Here is a 23,774-nt window from a genome sequence, read left to right on the forward strand (position 1 = left end):
TGAAGCCTGCTTGGGACTCTCTCTCTCCCTCTCTCTCTCTGCCCCTCCCCACTTCTGTTCTCTCTCTCTCTTTCTCTCTCAAAATAAATATATAAACTTAAAAAATTTTTTAAAAATTTCCTTTTAATTGTTTACTTCTTACCATGAATTTTTGGTTAAATAATGTTCAAATGGGAACGAACATCTTGCCGTACTTCATATTTGGATGGATAAAAGAAAAATAGTTACATGATAACCATGTGATATAATACACTGCCAAGTTCAGTTTATAAGCTGTTTTATGGGAAAGATGCATCCACATAGGAATTCAGAGTTGCAATGAATTAAGAAGATGCATTCTTTTTTATTTCGATGAAATGAGTCACATAAATTATATTAAAATTAATGAGATCCTATAGGAGATGTTGACCATACCAGGGCATTGGGTCAGACAGAAGAGAAACCCTTTTAGTTCTCAAAGTGTCACTAAAAGTAAATTGCCTCCCTCTGAATTAAAGTTTGTTGAAGAGCTGTGGTAAAATCCAGGGTTGTTGGTACAACCCGGTTTGCCTGGGACACTCCCAGTTGTTGCTATGTAACTATTATTTCAACCACTGTTCACTCTCAAAAGTTTCACAGTTTAGGGGCACCTGGGTGCTTCAGTCAGTTGAGCATCAGACTCTTGATTTCAGCTCAGGTCACGATCTCACAGTTCGTGAGATCAATCCCTGCATTCGGCTCTGAGCTGACAGTGCAGAGCCTGCCTGGGATTCCCTCTCTCCCTCTCTCTTTGCACCTCCCCCTCTCATGCACGTTGCACACTCTCTCCCTCTCTCAAAGTGAATAAAATAAATGAGTTTCACAGTTTAGATTCGTTGTATGCCAAATATGCATCCTTTTTTGCTACTCTTTATTTATGTATACAATATTTTGTTTTCAGGAAACCATGTTGGAACTTCATATTTTAAAAATAAAGTAACTGTAGTGTTCAAATATGTCGTTTTATATAAATAGCTGATTTAATCTTCCATCTTACGTAGCCAAGAAAAGATGCCACCTTTACTGTCAATCCAGAGAGACTGGAGATGTCGTGTACATGAAGCAGCTGGTTCACGATGGAACACACTGTTCTTACAAAGACCCATACAGCATATGTGTTCGAGGAGAGTGTGTGGTGAGTTACAGTTGCTTCCCCAGAAGCTTCATATGTTTTCGTGAAATTCTACTTTTATGGTCCTTCATCTGCATGCTTTCAAAAGGTTTTAACACTTTCTTATCTGTAAAATCACATTAAAATGAGACTCTAGGACTAGTTGAGGAGGCCTAAACTAAATGTGGGAGAAATTTCACTTTTCAAACCATAATTTGGCCATTGGCAGCATCAAGATTTAAATGTATTTTTCCGGGGCGCCTGGGTGGCGCAGTCGGTTAAGCGTCCGACTTCAGCCAGGTCACGATCTCGCGGTCTGTGAGTTCGAGCCCCGCGTCGGGCTCTGGGCTGACGGCTCAGAGCCTGGAGCCTGTTTCCGATTCTGTGTCTCCCTCTCTCTCTGCCCCTCCCCCGTTCATGCTCTGTCTCTCTCTGTCCCAAAAATAAATAAACGTTGAAAAAAAAAAATTAAAATAAATAAATAAATAAATAAATAAATAAATAAATAAATGTATTTTTCCTAATTTCTAGCCAGATGCCTTTTTTTAGTTATTCTGATGTATCTAGGTTGGGAATACAGCAACTTGGGAATGAACAATGCCTTTGCTTTGAGTATTTCACTGGTAGGCATCTACTTTTATGATACAGAGCCATTTTCAAAAATACAATGCTAAGTGTATTTTATCTTTTATTTAAAAAATAATGGAAATTCTTTCTCTCCCTTTCTAATTGATTCTAAGTTTAAACACTGAATTCCACATCAGAACAAAAGTGGTGAAGATGTAAAAATGGTTTTTGCCCTATTTGGACTTTTAAAAAAAATGCACTTGACTTTTTTTGTTCATGTTCACAAGTTGAATTGATATGAACTCATCCTTCTTAACATGTTACTCCTGTCTGTCTCTTTTTCACTTCAGTTATGCTGATATATTTATGAATCTCAAGTATGCAGATGCTTTACATTTGAAATAAAATTTCCCCCAAAAGTAGAATCTGAGTTTTATCCATCTCTCACTTCCCACATTATGTGGTACATCAAACGTGTGGTCATCATTTTCTCTGCCCATTTTCCTTCCAAATTTATGAGCGCAGTGGCATATCATATAACATAATCCTGCACTGAAGGATCCTGCTCCGGTTCAGAACCTTCAGTGGCTCCCTGTTCAATTCATGTGAAAAAGTAAACTGCCTGATATTCGAGGCCTTTCATAGCCTGTGTTTTGCAAATCATTCGCTCTTCTTCCCCTATCCTATAGCACTAACCTTCCATTGGTTTTTTTGTTGTTTTTTGTTTTTGTTTTTGTTTTTGTTTTTTTGTTTTTATTTCTTGAGAGAGAGAGAGAGAGAGAGACAGAGCATGAGCAAGGGAGGGGCAGAGCGAGAGGGATACAGAATCCGAAGCAGGCTCCAGGCTCTGAGCTGTCAGCACAGAGCCCGACGCAGGGCTCGAACTCACAAGTCATGAGGTCATGAGCTGAGCCGAAGTCGGACACTCAACCAGCTGAGCCATCCAGGCACCCCTCATTGGTTTAAATATGGCTTAAGTATTGCTCTTTGAACCCACTTTCCATGAGCAACTTCCATGACTCTATTTTAATCCCTCTGCATTCTTGAAATGCCTTCCAGAGGGTCCTATAAAAATCTCCAGCACTTCATAAAGTTTTGTTTCACATCCCTAAACAGCTTGTAAAGCTTATGCTAATGCACAGCTCATTGTTTTGCTATTCATCTTTCCAAATAAGAAAGCAACAAGGGGAATAAACGCCATCTTTACTTTTGGTCTGTTCAGCATCAGCTACCATATCTGTGCTTCGTAAATGTTTGATGGTCATGACTATGTATAATGGGGTAAATATTTCATTAGACTGGGGGAATTGATCCTAGAGTAGAATTTAACCTAGAGTACAAATCATTTGACTTCATAGTAGTTCTTCGAAAGATTGAGGCATTAGAAATGAGAGCTGGAGTGAAGGCTTGGTGCAGACTGCCTCACTGTGGAGTCCCAGTGAAACAAATGCTTCATCATTGTCTAGGATTCTCACCTTTAGCTGGCACATTAAAACTACCCATGCTTAACATCTTCTCTTTCCAGAAAGTGGGCTGTGATAAAGAAATCGGTTCTAACAAGGTTGAGGATAAGTGTGGTGTCTGTGGAGGAGATAATTCTCATTGTCGAACCGTAAAGGGGACCTTTACCAGAACCCCCAGGAAACTTGGTAAGATGAGGTCTCTCATGAATTTACTATCCTTCTCTAGGATTTGTACTTTTTGAGATTTCTTTAAGAAATGTAGCATTTCCCTATAAATATAACAAAACATTCACCGCTGGTTTAGTTTTATTCAGATTAAGTTTCAAGGAACAAAAAAAAAAAAAAAAGAAAAGAAAAGAAAAACAAACACTTGGGATTAAATTCATACTCCGTAGCATCCATGATGAAAAATGGGCTACTAAGTTTAGATAACGAAGAAATAAAATCAATATCAAATATAGTAGGTAGCTAAAATATGTGTTTTGTTTTGTTTTAGGTTTTTTATAAGACCTAATTGTTAGAATTGATTTTTTTTTTTGAGAGAGAGAGCATAAGTGGGGGAGAGGGGCAGAGGTAGACAGAGAGGGAGAGAGAGAAAACCCACTCTCAGCTTGGAGCCCAATGTGGGGCCCAATACAAGGCTCTACCCCATGAACCTGCGATCATGACTTGAGCTGAAATCATGAGTCGGACACTCAACTGACTGAGCCACCCAGGCACCCCTAGAATTGATGCTTATTTTGAATTTTTTTTCACATAAATTGTTGATCGGAAGTTAAAAAAACACACACAATTCTAAATACAACTTTAAAAATATTCATTAGTTTTGCTGCTTTTATTTTAAAGGTGAAAAAATTTATCCCATTTATAAATCTAGGAATCTAGATTTCACATAATTCTAAATGTTTTATATTACAAGGGTGCCTGGGTGGCTCAGTCAGTTAAGCATCTGACTTTGGCTTAGGTCATGATCTTGCAGTTTTTGAGTTTCGGGCTCTGTGCTGACAGCTCAAAACCTGGAGCCTGCTTCAGATTCTGTGTCTCCCTCTCTCTCTCTCTCTCTCTGCCCCTCCCAATCTCTCTCTCAAAAATAAATAACTTTAATGTTTATTACAGAGTCAGTGATCTGGGCTTAGGCATACAGTAAAATTTCAGTAGATGGGGAAAAAAAGCACAAATAATATGCAAAATTATGAGTGGTTTTATAATTATTCATTGGAATTTTCATAAAAGATCTGGATACAAACATTTATTACTGACCAACTTTTTAGTTGCTAATAAATATTATTCAGTTATTCAGTAAGCATTTATGGGAAAATGTTTCTGAGAATTCAGCATTTAAAGATAAATTTGATGTAGTGCTTCCTTGAGAAGCTTCTCTTACATCATCCCTCTATAGTTGGTAGAGGCTCTAACAATGATAAAAACAAAATAAAACAAAGCAAAAATAAAGATAAGAAATTTGGTTTACTCTGAGCACATTGTCATGGCAGTCATTTTCCCTTTTAGAAGAAAGTATTAGAAAGGTAGTCTTCATCCAAATGGAATAATTCTCTTAGTTCTTTGGAGTCTCATTATACCTCAACTATGCAGCATAAGGCAAGTGCACACATATCAGTTATGATCTTTGATATATTTCGGGCGGGCAGAGTTAGGTGAACTGTATTCTAAAGTGACATCAGTAACATCATTACTGATGTTTTTGATATTCCTGTGTGGTATGTCAATTTAATGGTTAAATGGTTAAAAAACAAATATTGCCATATCTGGCTGATTACATTATTTTAACAAGGGAAACAAAACTATAGCATTTATTGTGGTTTTGGTGGAATAATATGTAATTTTCTTCATCTTATTGTGAAGTAATTTTGCTTTCTCTGTTGCAGTTACATTATTCTTTTTGGTGTAAAATCACTCATATTCTTTTATTTCCAGAGTAAACTAATGTAAAGAAAAAGTTTTTACCATTAATCATCCATTCTGTATTATGTGTAGTAGGAGGCAGTGATATGTTTTTTTAGATACCTCAAAAATTACGCTAAACCTACCGCCTTCTGAACCAAGGTCAGAAGAGGTGAAGAAAAGATTTCATCAGTCATACTGATTCAAACTGTTCAAAGATAAACTAACATCCACTTCTTTGCACTAATGTTGTCATAGTCACTCAGTAGACTAATTAACGTTTTCCAACAGGGAAACATTTAAGCAAGAGGTGCCATACAGAATTCAAGTTGCTGGAAAATGAAATCTGCAAGTATTCAACTTCAAATCACCTTTATCATTTCTTATTCACATGTAGTCTTACTTTCATTGACTACTAACTGTTTATTGGAATTAGCTAACTATTATAAATGCATTTTGACTTCAACACATAAAATTACTATATAGCTTCTAGTACGGTCAGTGAAACAGCAAGACGTTGAGTCAACGTGAAACCTTTACTAATTAAAAACATTCTATTTAAGGGAAGACAAGAGGCGCCTTCACTTTACCCAAAGGAGCTCGTAATATTTCTCTTGCTGAAACAAGGGAAGCTAAAAATGTGCTGGGTAAGTTGTAGCAAACTGCAGAAAGATGGGCATCCATAAATGGCATCAAGCTGTTTTGCTGTCCTTAGCATCTTAAGCACGTTACTTCTGGCCATTGCATACTCAGACAAACCCAGCACAGTTCACAGACTGGAATGTACCCAGGCTCAGGTACTGAAAACCATAACCCCAAAATGACTATGCCATTGAGTTAAGACAGTAACCAATATTGTGAAAAAATTGGGGAAAGCTATCCATAGGTAGATATTTATTGCCCATATAGAAATGACAAGCGTATTTCTTCCTGATGATATGTGATTGTATAAATACACAATTTATAACTGAATTTCTGTCACTCATCCTGCAGTATATAAATTGGATGTTTCATAATATAAGGTGTTAGTTGCATAATCTCCATATATTCATTTGTTTGATGCAAATGAGATGCAACATCTTGATTTCTATTTGTCCTATTGTTGATTTATAGTTAAGATCTTAATTCTAAGTCATCTTAAGATAATTTTGAGGACATGTGATAATACTAATATTTGTTTTATATGACATTGACAATAATAGGATTGATGTATGATTTTATAACTCAAGGCAATCCATTCAGCCTATTGATTTCATGATTTCTGGAGTAGAAAATTGAGTTTAAGGTCCATGTAAAGGCAATGTATGACATAACTTACAGACATTTTCCAACCAAATGGTTTGGTCACATCTAAAAAATGTATTTTAAAACTGTCCCATGATAAAACTTAAGGCTTTAAAATTAATGACTGATTACAAGAAAAATGAAAGCTACTCATTGATTAGGTGAGTAGGTTTTTATAATTATTTTAGAGAGAGAGAGTGTATGAGTTGGGGAAAGGGGCAGAGGGAGAGAGAGAGAATTCTAAGCATGTTCTGTGCTGTCAGTGCAGAGTCTGACGTGGGATTCAATCCCAAGATCCTGGGATCATGACCTGAGCTGAAACCAAGATGGATGCTCAACCGACTGAGCCACCCAGATACCCCTTTCTTCTGTAATTTCTTTAGAATAAAGTAGGCTTTAAATATGAAGATACTTCATATTAGAAGTTTAGCTATCTATACTTGCCCTTAGGCTTTTAAAATAATACATAGACTAGGGGCGCCTGGGTGGCTCAGTTGGTTAAGCGTCCGACTTCAGCTCAGGTCACGATCTCGCGGTCCATGAGTTCGAGCCCCGCGTCGGGCTCTGGGCTGATGGCTCAGAGCCTGGAGCCTGCTTCCGATTCTGTGTCTCCCTCTCTCTCTGCCCCTCCCCCGTTCATGCTCTGTCTCTCTCTGTCTCAAAAATAAATAAACGTTAAAAAAATTTTTTTAATTAAAAAAATTTAAAAAATAAAATAATACATAGATAAAATATCTCAAGAAGTTTACCCACCAAGTTCACCAAAAATTGGCCCCTCTTCAACAGGGTGGTTTAGAAAATTAAAACTAAAATCGTGTAATATATAAACTTGATAAATCGCTGTGTTGTACACCTGAAACTAATGTAACATTGTATGTCAACTATACTCAGATATAAACAAACAAACAAACAAACAAACTTAACTGCAATAACAACAAACTCTAAAATCACATAGAAGTATACAGGAAATTGTAGTATTTACCTGAGTTGTTGTTGACACAATTCATAGTCCAATACCAGATAAATCACTAATAGATTGGGAGCAAGATTAATTTCTCCCCACCATTACAAAAAAAAAAAAAAAGTTTTTCTCTAATCTCATGCCCGTTGTCACAAAAACTACCAATGCTTTGAAGTTAATTTCTGAAACTGCTTCTGTCAGTTTATGGATGCCCTCTTCTGCATGCAGGAGCAGTGAGAATTTCATGCTCGGCTAACCATGGTTGTTGCTTTTGTTTTCTTCTTTGCTTTCTCCGATATTTACTACACATGCAAAGGGTACCTTAAGATGTTTGATATACCCCCTGGTGCTAGACATGTGTTAATCCAAGAAGACGAGGCTTCTCCTCATATTCTTGGTAAGTGTTCCTGTCTGCTGGCTTTGCTTTAGCATGACCTTAGAGAAATCTCAAAGAAGTCATATATATACAGAGATATATATGTGTGCAGATGCGTGTGTATATATACGTATATGTGTATGTATACATAGATATGCAAGAGTTAGAATTACATACAAATGCATTACTATATGGTTTTTGTTGGTCATTTCTCCCCACTATTCTTTCTTTAAAACAAGAAATATGCAAAAACAGAGCTCTAATTTTTGGTGAGACCTGCGTTGGTCCATTATTTATGTGGGGAAAAAAAGTTATTTAACAAGGTTTTTATGCACTTTTTCTCTGTATAAGGGGAGGAGAAAAATAAGTATGTTAATAAAATGCATTAAATTAAGGAAGAATATCAGAAAAATTTGCCATATATAGGTTGACAAATTTGTTCTGATATTTTGGTTGATGCCATACTATATGCCTCTCCTTACTTTTATTGCATTTTAAGTTATTTTACCGAAAAGCAACCACATGTGAATTTTACTAGTCTAGTGCAAATTTTCCTAATACCAGTTATGTGTCCGGTTTCTGACTGGCACATGGAGATCCATTTGCATGGCTGTTTATAATTTCCACAAGAAGATTCTTTTCCTCCTTTATGAGAGGATCGTGTAAAAATGGCATTATCTTCAAAGGTCTATGTACCAATGTAAACCTAACTTCCACTTGTTCCCTGATCTATTAAAGCACTAGGAAGCTCTCTGAACTCAGGTTGCATCTGTCAATCCCATGAAAATTTGCCTCTCAAATTGCTTTTTCTTTTTTCAAATGGGTGGCTTAAAAAAAAAATGATTTGTTTTATGGTGTGTCATAGAATTTTTTTAGTATTTAAATTATATTTGGGGCGCCTGGGTGGCTCGGTCAGTTAGGCGTCCGACTTCGGCTCAGCTCATGATCTCGCGGTCCGTGAGTTCGAGCCCCGCGTCGGGCTCTGTGCTGACAGCTCAGAGCCTGGAGCCTGTTTCAGATTCTGTGTCTCCCTCTCTCTCTGCCCCTCCCCTGTTCATACTCTGTCTCTCTCTGTCTCACTGCTAGATTCACTGCTAGATTCCTTAATAGTCTAGCAGTCAACCATAGTTCTTTCTCCAATAATTCAAATTGTTTATTTTTTCTCCTAGAATTCAGATTGTTCTCCTTGGAAACATCAGACTTGTTTTAGAAAGCTCAAGCAGAATAAATGTATTTAACTAAGATTGCTCATGTTTTCTACACATTTTCTTTTTTTTTTTTTTCAACGTTTTTATTTTATTTTTGGGACAGAGAGAGACAGAGCATGAACGGGGGAGGGGCAGAGAGAGAGGGAGACACAGAATCTGAAACAGGCTCCAGGCTCTGAGCCATCAGCCCAGAGCCTGACGCGGGGCTCGAACTCACGGACCGCGAGATCGTGACCTGGCTGAAGTCGGACGCTTAACCGACTGCGCCACCCAGGCGCCCCAACTACACATTTTCAATAGATGGTAGTAACATGAGCTTTTATTTTATGTGCTGATAAATACCTCCAAACTTTAGAATCCCATTTGCTATTTTTTATCCATTAGAGAAAGCATTTTTAAATAATATATAGTATACCTGTAATGCATTAAGAATTCTATCATCAATAAACAGCTTTTTCTAGCCATACAAGTAGAGATGTGGCCTTGGCATTTCACAAACATAAGAACTAATTGTTTGTTTACCTAAAAATTAGTTCAACTATGTTGGATATCTATAAATATTTTTACAAACTTGAAAGAGATGCACAGTAAAGAAGGTGTTCTATTATATGCTGTCCTAACATAAATGATTTATGTTCATTATTATAGAAATATCCATAATTCTCAAAATATTCCCAGCTTTCTAAGGAAATATATAGGAAGAGTGAGTTAGAAACCATTAACCTTTTGGACAGTGTTTTCAACTAGGAATATTTGCCCATTTCTATCTCCCATTTAATCGTTTTGCCATTGTTTTTGATTAGCGAGGGAGTGCTTTTTGAAGATTTTGAATGCCTAATGACTGGAATGGGAATCATACCAGAACTAACACTCATTTTGATTGCTTTGATGCTTAAAAGGGGATAGATTTGCTATGGATCACCAAAACTACAATATGATAAAATAAAATGTATGCTGGTTACTCATTTTTCTTCCTTTAGCTATTAAGAACCAGGCTACAGGCCACTACATTCTGAATGGCAAAGGGGAGGAAGCCAAGTCACGGACCTTCATTGATCTTGGTGTGGAATGGGATTATAACATTGAAGATGACATTGAAACTCTTCACACAGATGGACCTTTACACGATCCTGTTATTGTTTTGGTATGTGGTATTACAGACTCATGATGTAGTGGGTTTAATTTATGTCCATTTTAGTTTTATAATTACTTGGTCTGAAAACACTTTTACCCTAGACATTGTATATTTAGTTGCTTGTTTTTATATTATTCCATTTATCTGCCTGTCCCTACTCTGTGCAACTTGGTCATATATTTTATTATATGTACATTTTAACCCAATAATGTAGTATGATTGCTGATTTTTAGTAATCAGTTATGTGGTAAAGTCAAAAGAGAAGAGAGATTTTTATATTTACCCACATATTTACCATTTCTTTTTTTTAATTTTTTATTTATTTTTCTTTTTAAGACAGAGAGAGAGAGAGAAGGAAAGAATGAGCGGGGGAGGGGCAGAGAGAGAGAAGGGATATTTTTACCCTGTTAGAGGGAGTTCAAGGAATTGGAGGGGTCACTAAGAAAGTAGGCGTGACCACAGGGTGGAAGCAGCATGCACAAGCCTTATTGACCATTGAGCAGGTTTGAGTGCAGGGCCACCATCCAGCAGAGATGCACAAAGGAACTCCTGGAAGAGAAGGGATTGGAGAGGGGGTGTTTCTGGTTAGGCGATGTCACTCAGCAGCATAATGGGGAGTCTCTGTACTGAGTCCTCCACAGAGCAGCAGCAGCTTGGGGTCCTTGTAGCCATAGTCTTATTTATAGTTAGCAAATGTTGAGTGCGGTTTCATAGGGGTATGCTAAGTAACAGGGCCTAAAATGGATACAAATGTGCTTGTTTGGGCTATATTTAAAAGAACTGTGTGTGTTAAAATTTGAGTTTGGTGCTAGCAGGCTTCTGAGCTAAAAGGTCTGAGCCTGTTCCGAAGAAACAAAAGTAGGGGCCAACACGCAGGAGCCATCTTTGGTTCATTTACGTGACACTTGTCTTCTATAATCCATCATCTATGATGAGAAGTCAGCCTCATTCATATTGCTGCTCTGTATGTGAAGTATCCATTTTCTCTGGCTGCCTTTTAAAGATTTTCTCCGTATCTTTTGTTTTGTTTCATTTTGTTGGTTTAGCTGTTTGACTGATATGCTTAGTTTGTGATGTTCTTTGTCTGTATCTGGCTTGGGTTTCACCAGGCATCTTGGTGATCTAAGTTTGATGGTTTTTTGGGGGTTTGTTTGTTTGTTTGTTTGTTTTTACCAAATTTGGGTTGATTCCACAAGTGTGTTTTTCCCCCATCTCTCACTCCTCTTCTCCTAGGCCTCATTTACACGATTGTTCCATAAGTTCCTGGACCTTGTTCATCCTTCTGTACTCATTTTTTTTTTCTCTGTTCTTCAGATTTGATAATTGATATTGAGCTGTGTTCAAGTTCACTGTGTCTTATGTGGTCTTCAATCTGTTGTTGAGCCCATCAGTAAATTTTTCATGTCAGTTGGTGTTCTTTTCTAGAATTTCCACTTGGTCCTTTTTTTTCCCCCCCAAAAAAATCATTTCCATTCCTATGCTGAGATTTCCATATAGTTCACCCATTATGTCTAATGTTTTCTTTGAGTCCCATGTCTTCATGTTGTCTGCTTCTATGGGCTGCTTTTTTCTCTTGAGTATGTGTCACATTTTCCTACTTATGAGAAATTTTTAAGTGCACACAGGACATTATAGATGGTAAGTTGTAGGGTGTTTGGTTTATGTTGCCTCCTTTTTTTTGAAAGTTTAGTTATTTATTTAGAGAGAGACAGAGAGAGAGAGGGAGAAAGGGAGAGAGAGCACAAGTGGGGTAGGGGAAGATAGAGATGGAGAGAGAATTCCAAGCAAGCTCCATGCTGTCAGCCCAGAGTCCGATGCAGGGCTCGGCTCTAACTCACGACCTGTGAGATCACGACCTGAGCCGAGATCAAGAGTTGGATGCCTAACTGACTGAGCCACCCAGGAGGCCCTATGTTACCTTCTTTACAAGCTGTTGGGTTTTGTTCAGGGTGTCATTTTCTCCTGATTTTTGGAGCCTGGTTTATGCTTTGTTAGGGCTGATCTGTTTCATTTTGTCCTTATTTTAATGGCATGGCCTGTTTGATACCTTAACTGATTACCTGAAGTGTTAGTGAGGTCTCTTCATCTAGCTATAAAAGAACTCCTATGTCGCTAGCCCTGCCTGTCTTAGTCCCGGCCCCACAGCAGCCTCTCAGTAGTAGTCGGCATGGTGTCTTGGCTGGGGCATGCACAGACCAGCCTTCAGTCTAGGATTAATGCAGCTTCTGAGCCACCCCTCTGTGTAGCCCCTTCTTTAGTGTCCTGCCTGCAATTTCCAAACACCACCCTCCATCTCCTCATCTCAGTGAGATTGCTATTTTGGCTTAGCCTCCTGTTCCCTGCGCCAGGGTCCAGAAGCTGGCCCCATCAGGAAGCTGGGACCTGGCATGTTTCTCTTCTTGTTGGAATCACTATCCTTTGCTGTGTTATACAGTGCCCCCCAAAAAGTTCCTTCCTATATCCTGCCCAGTTTTATTGCTTTTAATATCAGGAAGACAACTCTTATTACTCTCTCGTGAATGAAAACAGAAGACATCTACTTGATTTGAAAAATACTGTTGGATTCTCTATGCAAATATTTATTGAATTCTCTATAGAAAATATACTAACTTAAAGCCAAAGCATTCTACTCAATTCCAAGGTGTTTTTATACTCTTTGAAAATTATTTCTCTTTGGTAAAGTGTCTGTCCAAATCCTTTGCCCATTGTTGAAGTAGGTTTTTTTTTTTTTTTTTTTTTTATTTGTTGAGTTTTAAGAGTTTGTTACATATACTTGATATAAAATATATGATTTATATTATAAATCTTTATAAAATATATGATTTATCAAATATTTTCTCATAATGTATAGTTTCTTTTTGTTCTCCTAATAGTGTCTTTGAGAGTAAAATATTTTAACTTTCCTGAAGTCTAATTTATCCATTTTTTCTTTTATAGATCAAGATTTTGGTATTCTATATACATTTTTTTCCTGCCTAATCCAATGTTAAAGTATTTTCTTCTTTTTTTTGGTAGAAGTTTTATAGTTTTATATTTTATATTTTGAGTTGATTCTTATATAAACTTTGTGTGATGTGTTAGGTTATTATTTTTGCATATGGCAGTCTACACTACCTATTGCTGCATAACAAATTACCCCAAACTTAGTAGCTAAGCACAAAGCAACACTGATTCTCTCGTAGTTTCTGTGGGCCATGTATTTGGCTGAAAATGGCTGCTGAAATGGCTAGTTGTGGCTCAGGGTATCTCATGAGGTTGCTGTTAGCTGTGGCTAGTCACCCCAAGGCTCCACTGGGGACATCTGCTTCCTAGCTCTGTCACAGGGCTATTGAAAGGCCTCAGAAGATTTCCTCTAAGTGTTTCCATGTGGTGGCTGGTGGGCCTGAGTTCTTCACTACGTGAGCCTCTTCATAGCCTCCTTAAGTGTCCTTAGCACATGACAGCTGGCTTCTACTAGAATGAGTGATCCAAGTGACAGAGTACAGCCAAGACAGAAGAGTCTTTTTTAACCTAATCTTGGAAGTGACATCCCATCACTTCTCCTGTTGTCTGTTTGCTGGAAGCAAGTCACTGAATCCAGCCCACACTGAAAGGGACAAGAATTAAACTTCACTCATTGAGAGAAAAAGGATCAAAGGATTTGTGGACACATTTTTAAAGCCACCACAATGACTTGTTCCAGTACCATTTGTTGAAAAAAATCCTCTTTTTTCCATTAAGTTTTCTTTTCATCTGTGTCAAAAATTAATTGTTCAAATTTATGGGGGTTTATTTCTGTCTTTCTGTTCCATACGTTATATAATTTCATAGCAAAAATATAACTAATCAAAATTTTATTAAATTCGAATGATTGGAGATCAGAAGCTCTATTCCATTCATATAATTACACTGCATTCTTTTCCAGTGGCACAGGCCTCATGGTTAACTGCTGTTAACTGCCAGGATAACCTACCTCAAGGCTTTGTCCACTGATATCTGGGTGACGGCAGGGAACAATGTGAGCTAGAGATGTAAGATGTGAGCTACAGATCTCATATCAGATATGAGATCGGTAGTTAGGACAGTGGGGTATGGCAGTCTCTATCACCTCAGCCTTTCTTTTCCTCTCTAAAGGGCTGGACCCCAGGTTGGGAGCCCTGGAGCATGGCAGCGAGCTGTCTGGGGCTGAAGGCAATAGGCATCTGGCTACAGTGTAAGGGTCAATGCTTGGTTTGTAATGTTGTTTTAAAAATAAAGACTAAGGGAGAAAAATAAAACAGAGGCCAGATAACCAAATCCTTCATTCTAGTTGGATTTAGTATTACCCAATTTCTCAAGCAAAAGCTATTTCTAAAAGTTTAGTTTAAAATACTAGTGAATTGCATGTTTTTCTCTTTGTATAACTGATGTAATCGTATAAAAGCTAGTATGTGCAAGTCAATAAAAACTTATTTTTTTAAAAAGAGTTACATTGCCCCAAACAAAATTAAAGAACAAACTGAAAAAACAGAATATATTTGCAATGCTTATTACAAAAGGATTAATTCCTTATTGTGTGAATTATTTAGAAAAAGATATGTATACCAATAAAAAAGAAGACATGAACATGTAGCGTATAGCAGACAAAACACAAGTGACTAATAAACCAAGAAAGTTAAACATTAGTATTTATCAAATAAATAACAATTAAAATAACAATCTTTTGCCAGTCAATGAACAAAGATGACAATTATATACTATGTCATCTGAATGGGTACATTCATATACTCTCATCATGAAAGTAATAATTGTTCTAACTATTTTGAAGGGCCATTCCCCAGTCTATTATAAGAACAACAACAACAAAATGCTTATACCCTTCAGCTCACTAGGAAAATCAGAACTCACCACAAAGGTGGGGACAAATTCTAATCAATACAAGTATATATTAACAAGTGAATGGTTAAATAATGCACACTACCTTTAGAATTAAACACTTTGCTGACATTTAAAGGTATGTTTTCAAAGAATATTTACTATCTTGATGCATTAAGTGAAATAAGCAAAGCCAGAAAAGCATGCATGGGTACACACACACACACACACACACACACACACACGCGCGTGCGCACACTATGCAAATATCTTGAGGGCATATTGCAAAATAACAGAAGTTACTTTGGTTTTCTCTGGTTTGGTAGAATCATGGATAATTTTTATTTTCTTTAGATTTTTCTATAATGGTTACATTTTCTGGAGGGAACATTATATTTACCATCATGACAAAAGAGTTACTTTAAAGAATAATTTTCAAATGCAAAAGGAGATCTATAACTTAATGTATATATTAAAGAAATCTATGGTGAATCATATTGTGAAGTTACGTGTTTATTATGTAAATCTTATACCTAAGTATATTTTTTATACTTTTTATGGTCCAAGTCTTTTATATTTGCATTTTTTTTCTTAAACAAGGCATACTTGCACTTTAGGTGATAGAAACATTATATTTTTAGAAACTGCTTGAAAGTCTTCCAGTTTTAATAAGAGCACTATTCTAAAATATTTGTAATTTTTATTCAAAATGTAAAACCTCTTCAGGTGACTTACCTATCTGTTCCATGTGTATATTAGATCATACCTCAGGAGAACGACACCCACTCCAGCCTGACATATAAATACGTCATTCATGAAGATTCTGCACCTACAATCAGCAGCAACAATGTCATCCAGGAAGAATTAGATACTTTTGAGTGGGCTTTGAAGAGCTGGTCTCAGTGTTCCAAACCCTGTGGCGGAGGTAACAATTGAACACATCTATCACATTCAAATGTCATTCATAGAACACCAATTATTGTGCTTTCTGCCTTAAAGATTGCCTCTCATTGAGGCTGCGATCTGAGAAATAGCAAACATACCAACAAAACATAAGTACAAAACATTTTTACTGAAATCTCTGAATCTACAAAGGATAGGAGTCCATTCATGACAACTGGAAACCTTCTTAAAATCTTCTTGCTCTTTTCCTTCCGGTTCTTTTTGTCTCATATTCATGAAATGGGGCCTCTAATGGCTTTACTCTTCCCCAGCTCTCCCAAATGCTGCGTCCTGTGGTTCCAGCCTTTCTTCTTCTCCATTTTACTTTCCATATCTGTGCATTTCTTTTCTATCAGTGTTAATAATAAAGGAGCTATTAGTTGTACCAGGTAGCAGGTGCTGTTTTAAATGTTCAGTGTATTAGTGCATGGATACTCAGAATGATTCTGTGAGGTCAGCACTATGATTCATTGCACCGATCGGGGAAAGTGAAGCCCCCGGGGAAAATAAGTAATGTGCCCAGATCAGAAGCTACAAACCCAGGTGGTCTGGCTTCTTCTGGCTACATGCTCTCACTACATTGTGCCGCCTCTCTGCCCTTTCCCAAGGTAATCTGTTCAGCTGTTCTCAGAGTTTTTTTAGTTTCTCACTTCGTCCCTTACTCTAGTTCTGAACAATAAATGCTCCAGAACTGAGCTGGCCTAGAAGAAATTTTCCCTAACAGGCAGGAGAAGGCAAGGGGCTTTCACAACGATGATGTTGAGTAGTTGAGAACAAAAACTATTATTCAGAGTAGGGAATGCATACATCAACCATTTATTTTATCATTTTAATTCAAGGATGTGTGTCTGAAGAGGTTTTTTGTTTTTGTTTTTTTTTTTTGAGGTAGACAGGGCATAAAATGTTTTCAATTAATTATTTAAAGTGATACTTAATCCATTATAAGATGCTCATTTAATTTGAATCTTCCCTTCTGCCTCACCCTCAACATCTACTTGGTTACAAGATTTGTCAGAAGCACCTTTTTAATATGTACCACATCTATTTATTCCTCACCAGGTTTCCTGCATGATTTTGAAAGGGAAGATTATTGCAAAAGTCTTTTAACTAGTCTAATTTGATCTTCTGCTCTTCCTTTATTTCCAGGGTAATTGAATGAACGAATGAATGAATGAATGAATGAATGAGTGGAAGTTTATTATTTCCCTGATTTAACTCCTTTAACATCCTAATGTGTTCTTCTGAAGGCATAGCATAGTTTATGTAGTATTGTTGCCAAAAGTAAATAACCTGAATCTAATCATTAGGAGGCAACTACATGAAACCCCAATTGTGGGACATTTTACAAAACAAATAGCCTATACGTCTCAAAAATATTCAAGATAAAAAGATGCTCAGAAACGATTGCTGCTTAATTCCATGACAACTAAATGCAGTGCATAACCCTTAATTGGAAAAAACATTGCTGTAAAGATCATTATAAGGAAAACTGGAAAATTTTGAATATAGTCTGTATATTAGATAATAGCATTATATCTATGTTAAGTATTCTGATTGTAAGAATTATATAAGAGATGTGCTGGTTATGAGCAGTATGCTGAAGTATTTAGAAGCGAAGGATGAGAATTCCAGCAACTTACTCTCAAATGGTTCCACAAAATTTTACATATATATTACATACATTGCATAGTATAATTAATATATCACAGATGTAAAAATATGTTTGTATTCACCTCAAATACAGTGACATGTAACACAAGGTTATTGAGATATAAGGGATACAAATATTCATTGCGCTTTCCTTACAGCATTTTTGTAGGTTTGAAATTTTTTAAACGATCTTTTAAAAATATTTATACGGGGCGCCTGGGTGGCGCAGTTGGTTAAGCGTCCGACTTCAGCCAGGTCACGATCTCGCGGTCCGTGAGTTCGAGCACCGCCTCGGGCTCTGGGCTGATGGCTCAGAGCCTGGAGCCTGTTTCCGATTCTGTGTCTCCCTCTCTCTCTGCCCCTCCCCCGTTCATGCTCTGTCTCTCTCTGTCCCAAAAATAAATAAACGTTGAAAAAAAAAATTTAAAAATATTTATATTTATTTATTTACTTACTTAGAGATGTCAGTGTTGGTGATTGGAGAGACCTTCAAAAACTCCCTATAACCATCAAGATAAAGTCCAAACACTAGTCTGTCACTCAAGGCTTTTAAGATTGAATTCTTTCCTATTTCCTACCCCTTTCACACTTGAAACTTGGGCATTCAAACAGATCTTCAGTTTTTTATGTGTCATTTCCTTTGCTTGGAGTATTGTTCTGCTTCATTCCCTTTACCCAATATTATTTGAACTTCAAGATTCTGTTCAAGAAATGCTGGTTTTGTAAGCGCTCCCTGCCTCTCCTCCAGCTGAGTTTGAGAACTTCTCCTCTGTGTTCCTTTGGTGCCCTCTACAGTAAATTACTTACATAACTCTCTGAAAACTTGTGTCACTGGGTATTATCACCATGGTTCTCAAATCTGCCCCTCACAGTAGATGGTGTGTATTCAGGGTCTAGTTCATTAACACATGTACAGGTGCTATTTAATAATTTATAATATTTATTAAACGTAGGCTCTGAAAAGTTAAGGATTTGTTTATTTAATTTACTTCTGGATCTTCAGCATCTACAACAGTGCCTGGCCTGCTGTATGTACTCAGTAAATATTCAGTGAATGAATGAATGATCGATCAGATATATCACAGAATGAAGAAGTGATTAAATCCAGAGAAATGTATTTCCTTTCCCAGGTTTCCAGTACACTAAATACGGATGCCGTCGGAAGAGTGATAATAAAATGGTTCACCGCAGTTTCTGTGAGGCCAACAAAAAGCCAAAACCTATCAGAAGAATGTGCAATATTCAAGAGTGCACACATCCACTGTAAGTAGTCATGTTAATTATCATACACTAAAGACAAAATGATAGAAATTTAAATATCTTTAGTCTGTTTGTTTGTTTGTTTGTTTATTTATTTATTTATTTATTTTAGACAGAGCACACACAAGTAAGGTAGAGGAGCAGAGGGGAGGGAAGAGATAGAGCGAGAGAAAGAGAGAGAGACAGAGAGAGGGAGAGAGAGAGAATATCTCAAGCAGGCTCCATGCTCAGTGCAGAGTCTGACATGGGCTCCATACCACAACCCTGGGATCATGACTTGAGCCAAAATCAAGAGTCAGATGCTCAACCAGCTGAGCTACCCAGGCACCCCGTAATTTTATTTTTAGTCAAAGCTAATGTACATAGCAGATTTAAATAGTCAAATCATTTTATAGGAATTATATAAAGCTGTGGCTCCCTGCCCTTTACCATAGTCCTGCTCCTTAAAAACAACCACTTTCTAGCTTCTCTTGGTATTTGGTAACTACTTGTTTCCAACTCTCTAAGTAAAATGTTTTTGTGTCCACTTGACTTTTTGGGGTGGGGCAGGTTTTGGACATTATGTATATGGAATTTCCAACGTGGGAAGTGAAGGATTTTGCATTCTTTCATAATCCTTCCCCAAATAGACACCCACAGCCCAGACTTATCTCCCTCCATATTTCTAATATTGTTATAACCCATCTTTTACTGATAATAATATTCAGCGTTTATATTATTTTAACGACTTCTGTCTCTCCTAATAGTGGAGTCACTTACTAGCATGCTCCTTTTTTTCCTATTGAAACTTTGTTCTAGAATTATTGAATGTCTTGATTTTTTATATTTTGTTTTCTACTAATTTTCACTAATTCATCCCTAAACTGTCTTCCATGAGTATCCATCTCCTACAAATACTAAACACTCAAGTATCCTGTCACTTGTAACTTCTTAGAGATCTCACTCAGAAAGTTCCAGTTCTGCCCTCCTGGACTTCTGCTCATCCTGATGTTTCTTTTTACCTCTTCCTAGGTATTCCTACTCCCTTTCTTTTGCATCAGCTCTTCTGTTTCCTGTATTTCTTGTCTTTTTATCTTTTCATGTATTCATTTTTTTCTGGTTGGCCATATCTTCCAGTAGCTTCATGAAAAAAGTATATACAAAGTAAAAATGTTTATATAAGAAGTTCTCCTACACCTAAGAAAAGTAGATAAGAATTTGAAGTATAAGGGTATATAGGAAGTCTTTCTTCTACCCTCACTCTTGATCATTTGGACACACACACACACACACACACACACACACGCACGCACACAAAATTCCAAACTGTAATGTATTTTCCTTCAGAATTTTGAAACCACTGTTTCATTGTTTTCTAGAATCCCATGTTGCTGTTGAAAAGCCATTTGCTATTCTGGTTCCCAATGCTTTCTAGTTTTGTCTGTCATTGAAAGTTTGTAAGATCTTTTTTTGTTCCCAACGTCCTGAAATTTCACTGTGATGGGACTGCCTTTTGCTAAACATTTTTCTTCCATCGTGCTGTGCACTCCATGACTTTTTAAAACACAAAACCAATTATCTTTCATCTCTAGGAGATTTTCCTGTATTTTTTCTTTAAAAAATGTCCCCTATTTTTTTCAATGTTCTTTCTTCCTAAGATATCTGTAGTTAGGATTCCTAAGCAGATCAAATTTTCTTTTCTCACCTATTATTTATTCTACTTGCTGAATTTTTCATTTTTGCTATCATGTCATTAATATCCAAGAGCACTTTAATATTCAAGCACTCTGTTTTCTTCCTCAAGTGTTCCTTTTTAAAGGCACTTGATGCTTATTTCACAGATGTAATGTATTTCTTTACCTCTTTTATGATATTAAAGATGATTTTCTTTTTCATGTATTATTTCTTTTGAGTTCTTTCCTTCTGTTTCTTTTCTCTCCTCCATCATTTGTGTTAGAGGCTGTGTCTGGTGATTATTGGCCGTTCACACATGTGTAAGAATGAAGTGTTAAAAGGGCTGCTTGGAGGCTTGCTTTATGGTCAAGACTTGTTTGCTGGTGGGCTTCCCTGTAGGGTGAGCTGGCTGGGCTATTTCGGTGAAGATCCTCAATTAATTGTGTATTAGGGCTTTTAATGAAATGATCAGATTCCAAAGAGCAGAATCAATTTCCTGCCTAGGGCTTATAGCCCTATTTATATAGGAAGTTGTATATATGTAGGGAGCTAGGGTTGTCTCACCATTCCATATGTGGATTCTTACATCACCCCCTGTCTTCACTTTGGTCTCTTTCTCTGTTGTCTCTTGCCTATATCTGTTGTCCGCAAGCTACAAGTCTCGTTCATCGTCCACATAGGATAAGCCTCAAACCTCCTGCTGGCTTAGAGGGCAAGGAGCAGGATGTCTTTTCTAAGCAGACATTTCATCAGCCCCCTGTTTTCAGCCCTGCCTTCACCCACAGTTTCACAGCCCACACTTTGACCTAAGGGCATAATCCAGTACATTTCTGAAGTTCCACCAGCAAGTCAATTTGCTTAACCAGCCTCTACTGCTGAGTTAAACTTCATCCTTAGGTCTACTGAGTTAGCAGCCATATGTCCCACTGCTTTCTGGGTTCCAAATTTTCTTCTAGTGTCTTCTATTCCATTTTTTGTTTACCTTTGTGGATTTATGCTATTTTTCTCCTTTGTTGTCATTCTAGGATTTTCAGGAGGGGAAAAAGGTAACCAGGAATATCTATGACAACAAAATGTATACTTCTCGTATAATAGTCTGTCTTCCAGTGAGAGTTAGTATTGAGGCCTTTAAAATTGAGAACAATTTCTTAGTTGGTGCACTATGTTTTATGCCAGTTTGGTGGGCTAAAGTGATCTTAAACTGTGAATACCAAAAACTGCCAAGGCTTTAGCATGGTTATACTTTGGTACCCCATATATATGGAAAGAAAAAAAAATACAGAGGGAAGGTAGCTTTGGAAAGGATAAATAATAGTCTGCCTCAACTACATTTTGACAGACATGATTAACCAAATGGAATCTGTGGTGACAGCCCTTTGGAACCTGGATCCATAATATTGTGTCCACAACTGATGTGGAGAGTGTTGGGGGCCTTGACATCAACACCAGAATTTGGCCACATCCCATGGCAACTCTTTCTGAAAATACCTTTTTAGAAAACTTTCCATCGGGTGTATTCAAGCCCAGGACGCACACTACCTTTGCCATTTTGTCAAGCCCAATCAGGGCCAATATGGAGAGCTGAATTTTCCAAACAGGATAGATATGACAGGGAGCCTTCTCAGCAACAATTGTACAAATGAAATAGTCATCTCAGTAAGAATACTAAAACGTGAGTGGACTCAGGATTTCTTGAAAAAGCAGCAGCAGCCAAAACAGTTTGTCTCAGCAAGTGTCGGATGGATTCCCTTTTTAAATTTCCTTTCAGATGTGTACCACCATTAGGCCACCCGGCTGACAGTGAGTTGGTGTATTTTTTAAAAATTGCTATAATGCCCGAACCTAACCAGGCAACCTTAAGATGAGTTTCAGAAACCCTCTGTCGATCACCCTTTAGAAAAACAGGTTTCCAAGTCACTGGGAAGCAGAAAAATGCTAAGGCGTTAAAAACAGAAGTGTCTGGCCTATTGCTGCTAGAAAATTCTAAGACTTGGGAATTGCTTGCTGCATCCACCCTTCTGAAACTGCTTCCGGAACTGCAGCGCGCCCCCTGGGTGGCGCGTCGCTCAGAAAGCAGAAAAGGCTAGGCTGCGGGGCAGGAAGGTGCATGACACGCAGTGACCATGTCCAATCCTAACCCCCACGCCGCAGCTGGGTCGCGGAAGAGTGGGAGCATTGCACCAAAACCTGCGGAAGTACCGGCTACCAGCTCCGCACCGTGCGCTGCCTGCAGCCGCTGCGCGACGGCACCAACCGCTCTGTGCACAGCAAGTACTGCGCGGGCGACAGGCCCGAGAACCGCCGGCCCTGCAACAGAGCGCCCTGCCCCTCCCAGTGGAAGACGGGGCCCTGGAATGAGGTGGGCGTGGGAAGCCCGTGGGCGTGCGTGTGTATGCGCGCGTGTGTGTGTGTGTGTGTGTGTGTGTAAGCACGTGCAGCGGATTTTCGCTTGGCTCACGTATCACGTAGGCATCATGCGAGGTGAGAAACTGCCACCTGTTTTGTCATCATCGAGCACCTAGAGGTGCTAGGAAAAACTTTTTTTTTTAATTTTTTTTCTTACATTTTATTTACCTTTGAGAGAGAGAGAGAGACACACAGAGCACAAGTGGGGGAGGGGCAGAGAGAGGGAGACACAGAATGTGAAGCAGGCTCCACGCTCCGAGCTGTCAGCACAGAGACCCATGTGTGGCTGGGACCCACGAACCCTGAGATCATGACCTGAGCCGAAGTCAGTTGCCTAACCGCCTGGGCCACCCAGGCGCCCCCAGGAAAAATTATTTTAAAACAAATGCTTGCATTGAAGATGAGTTGGTAGGGTCAAACCGTGGTTGGATGTTTTGTGACATAGAAGAGTCTATGGGCGACTGGTCTTCTGTTTAATCTTTGTTGACTTCACCATTCCTAGGAATAAATTCCAGACCCCTGAGAGTGAATGCAGGGCCCTGCCCCACATGGCACCATGCTGACTCTCCCCTCCCACTCCCCTGACCACCTCCTCCTCCTCTTCCTTCTCCTCCTCCTCCCTCCTCCCTTCTTCCTTCTTCTTCCTTTCTTCTTCCTTCATTTTCTTTCTTCTTCCTCTTCTTATTCTCCTCCCTATCCCCCTCCTCCTACCCAACCCCCTCCCCCTCCTCCTTCCCCTACCTCTCCTTCTCCCCCACCCCCTCCTCCTCTTCCTCCTTCTTCTTCTTTCTCTTCTTCTTCTTCTCTTCCTCCTCTCCCCTTCTCCCCCTTCTTTTCCTCCTTCTCCCCCTTCCCCTCATCCCCCTCCTCCCCCTGCCCCTCCTCCCCCTCCTCCCCCTCTTCCCCCTCCTCCCCTTCCTCCTCTTCCTTCTTCCCCTCCTCCTCCTTCTCCTTCTTGTCCTTTTCCTCCTCTCCCTCCTCCTCCTCCTCTCCCTCCTCCTCCTC

General features: G+C 38.4%; 1 protein-coding gene across 2 annotated transcripts in view; it reads left to right on the forward strand.

Annotated features, from left to right (window-relative positions):
* ADAMTS3 (ADAM metallopeptidase with thrombospondin type 1 motif 3) overlaps nucleotides 1-23,774 on the forward strand; it is a 278,234-nt gene that overhangs the window by 245,046 nt on the left and 9,414 nt on the right. For both annotated transcript variants that reach the window (XM_040481522.1, XM_040481533.1), the window contains exons 14-20: nucleotides 1,020-1,153; nucleotides 3,222-3,345; nucleotides 7,623-7,703; nucleotides 9,871-10,034; nucleotides 15,618-15,783; nucleotides 18,581-18,713; nucleotides 22,515-22,722. In XM_040481522.1, coding sequence (XP_040337456.1) covers nucleotides 1,020-1,153; nucleotides 3,222-3,345; nucleotides 7,623-7,703; nucleotides 9,871-10,034; nucleotides 15,618-15,783; nucleotides 18,581-18,713; nucleotides 22,515-22,722 — 1,010 coding nt within the window. The remainder of the gene's footprint in view (nucleotides 1-1,019; nucleotides 1,154-3,221; nucleotides 3,346-7,622; nucleotides 7,704-9,870; nucleotides 10,035-15,617; nucleotides 15,784-18,580; nucleotides 18,714-22,514; nucleotides 22,723-23,774) is intronic.

The sequence above is a fragment of the Herpailurus yagouaroundi genome, unplaced genomic scaffold (assembly GCF_014898765.1).
Source record: "Herpailurus yagouaroundi ecotype Mexico unplaced genomic scaffold, PumYag 28, whole genome shotgun sequence".
Lineage (NCBI taxonomy): Eukaryota > Metazoa > Chordata > Mammalia > Carnivora > Felidae > Herpailurus > Herpailurus yagouaroundi.